Source organism: Chlorella variabilis, assembly GCF_000147415.1.
Source record: "Chlorella variabilis unplaced genomic scaffold CHLNCscaffold_24, whole genome shotgun sequence".
NCBI lineage: Eukaryota > Viridiplantae > Chlorophyta > Trebouxiophyceae > Chlorellales > Chlorellaceae > Chlorella > Chlorella variabilis.
In genome coordinates, this window is record NW_005435064.1 from 700,274 (window position 1) to 701,750 (window position 1,477).

Consider the following 1,477-nt stretch of genomic DNA (forward strand, 5'->3'; position numbering starts at 1 on the left):
CAGCGCCATCCGCACAGCAGCAGCAGCAGCAGCAGCCACACACGGCGGCACGCGGGCCCCGGGCCTCTGGCGCGCGCGCTCCCACTGGCCCGCCCACCCACCAAGGCTTTGTCCAGCCTGGCCTGCCGATCCGCCACCTTCCGATTCAGTTCACCAATCTGCTGTACATGCTCCCGAGCATCCTGCTCCAGGCTATCCCGATCCCTGCACCAGCAAGCACCCCCAGCGCAGCAAGCATAATTGCCAGGGCACGCTGGCCTCTTGAAGGTGCTTCGAGGCGGTGCCCAGGCCATAAGGCCCCCACAGCTGGCGGAGTGCGCCTGTTGGGCGAGGCAGCACGGCCAACACAGCCCACCTGCGCAGCTGGCTGCTCAGCTCCAGCAGCTTCGCCTCCGCCTCGCCCGCTGCCGCCGCAGAGCGCGCCGCCTCGTCCCGCTCACGCTGCGCTGCCGCCAGCTGGCGCTGCAGCTCAGCCACCTGCAGAGAGGGAGAAGCCAGTGGCGCATGTGTGTGTTGGCAGGAGTGGGGAGCGGGGAGCGGGGACAGGCATGGCGTGGGCGGGATGGCTTGCCGGGCGCGCAGGCAGGCCGAGAGAGCAGGCGTTGCTGGGCGGGGCGTTGGGAGAGTGTGCAACCAGGCGCCGCTCACCTGGGCTGCGTGCTGCTGCGCCACCGCCGCCGCGCTGAGGTCTGCTGCCTGCCGCTCCCGCTCCAGCCCCTCCCGCTGCGCCACCAGGGCGGCATTCTCGCGCTGCAGGTCGGCGACGAGCTGCTCCCGCGCCGCCGCCGCCACCTGCTGCTGCTGCACCACGGCCTGCAGCTCCGCCCAGCGCTGCTCCGCAGCGCACAGCACGGGCGCCAGGGCTGGGCCAGCAGCCGGCGGCAGCTGCTGCTGCGGCAGCTGCTGCTGCTGCCGAGCCGCGGCTGGCTGCACTCCCTGGTGCATGGCGGCAGCTGGGGCAGCAGCAACAGCGTCCTCCGCCCCGCCGCACGCCACGGGCCCAGGCTCCCAGGCAGGTGCCGAGGCTGCCGCTTGCACCTGCTGTGCCGCTGCCGCGGCAACCCGCAGGCGCTTAGCTGAGGCTGCCTGTGGCTCGGATCCAAAGGCAGCTGCCGGGCGGCTGCGCCGCGCCTCGCGCCACTGCGACGCCTCTGGCACCCCCGCCTGGCTGCCGCCGCTCTGCTTGGCCGCAGCATCGCGGAAGGGGGGCGCCGATGCGGGGGGGGCTGCACCAGCAAGGGGAGCAGGGCATGTGTGATGGCTGTGTCGGAGCGGGGGAGAGGCAGCAGCAGCAACAGCATGGGCATGCAAGCAGGCAGCCAAGGCGGTCAAGGACAGCCTCCCCAAACACCACCGCCGACCTCGCAGCCCACTCCCGTCGTGCACAACGCCGTACACCACACCACGCCCGCTCCCTCCTACCCCCCCCCCCCTGCTGCATTGCTGGGAGCTGCTGCCGCTGGCTCTTCTGCTGCCG

At 72.4% G+C, this 1,477-nt stretch overlaps 1 protein-coding gene across 1 annotated transcript in view; it reads right to left on the reverse strand.

The window, feature by feature from the left end:
* CHLNCDRAFT_54714 (hypothetical protein) overlaps positions 1-1,477 on the reverse strand; it is a gene marked incomplete at both ends in the record, with an annotated part of 4,820 nt that overhangs the window by 1,196 nt on the left and 2,147 nt on the right. The window contains 3 exons of the mRNA XM_005844233.1: positions 102-204; positions 356-477; positions 649-1,179. Of these exons, the coding sequence (XP_005844295.1) occupies positions 102-204; positions 356-477; positions 649-1,179 (756 nt within the window). The remainder of the gene's footprint in view (positions 1-101; positions 205-355; positions 478-648; positions 1,180-1,477) is intronic.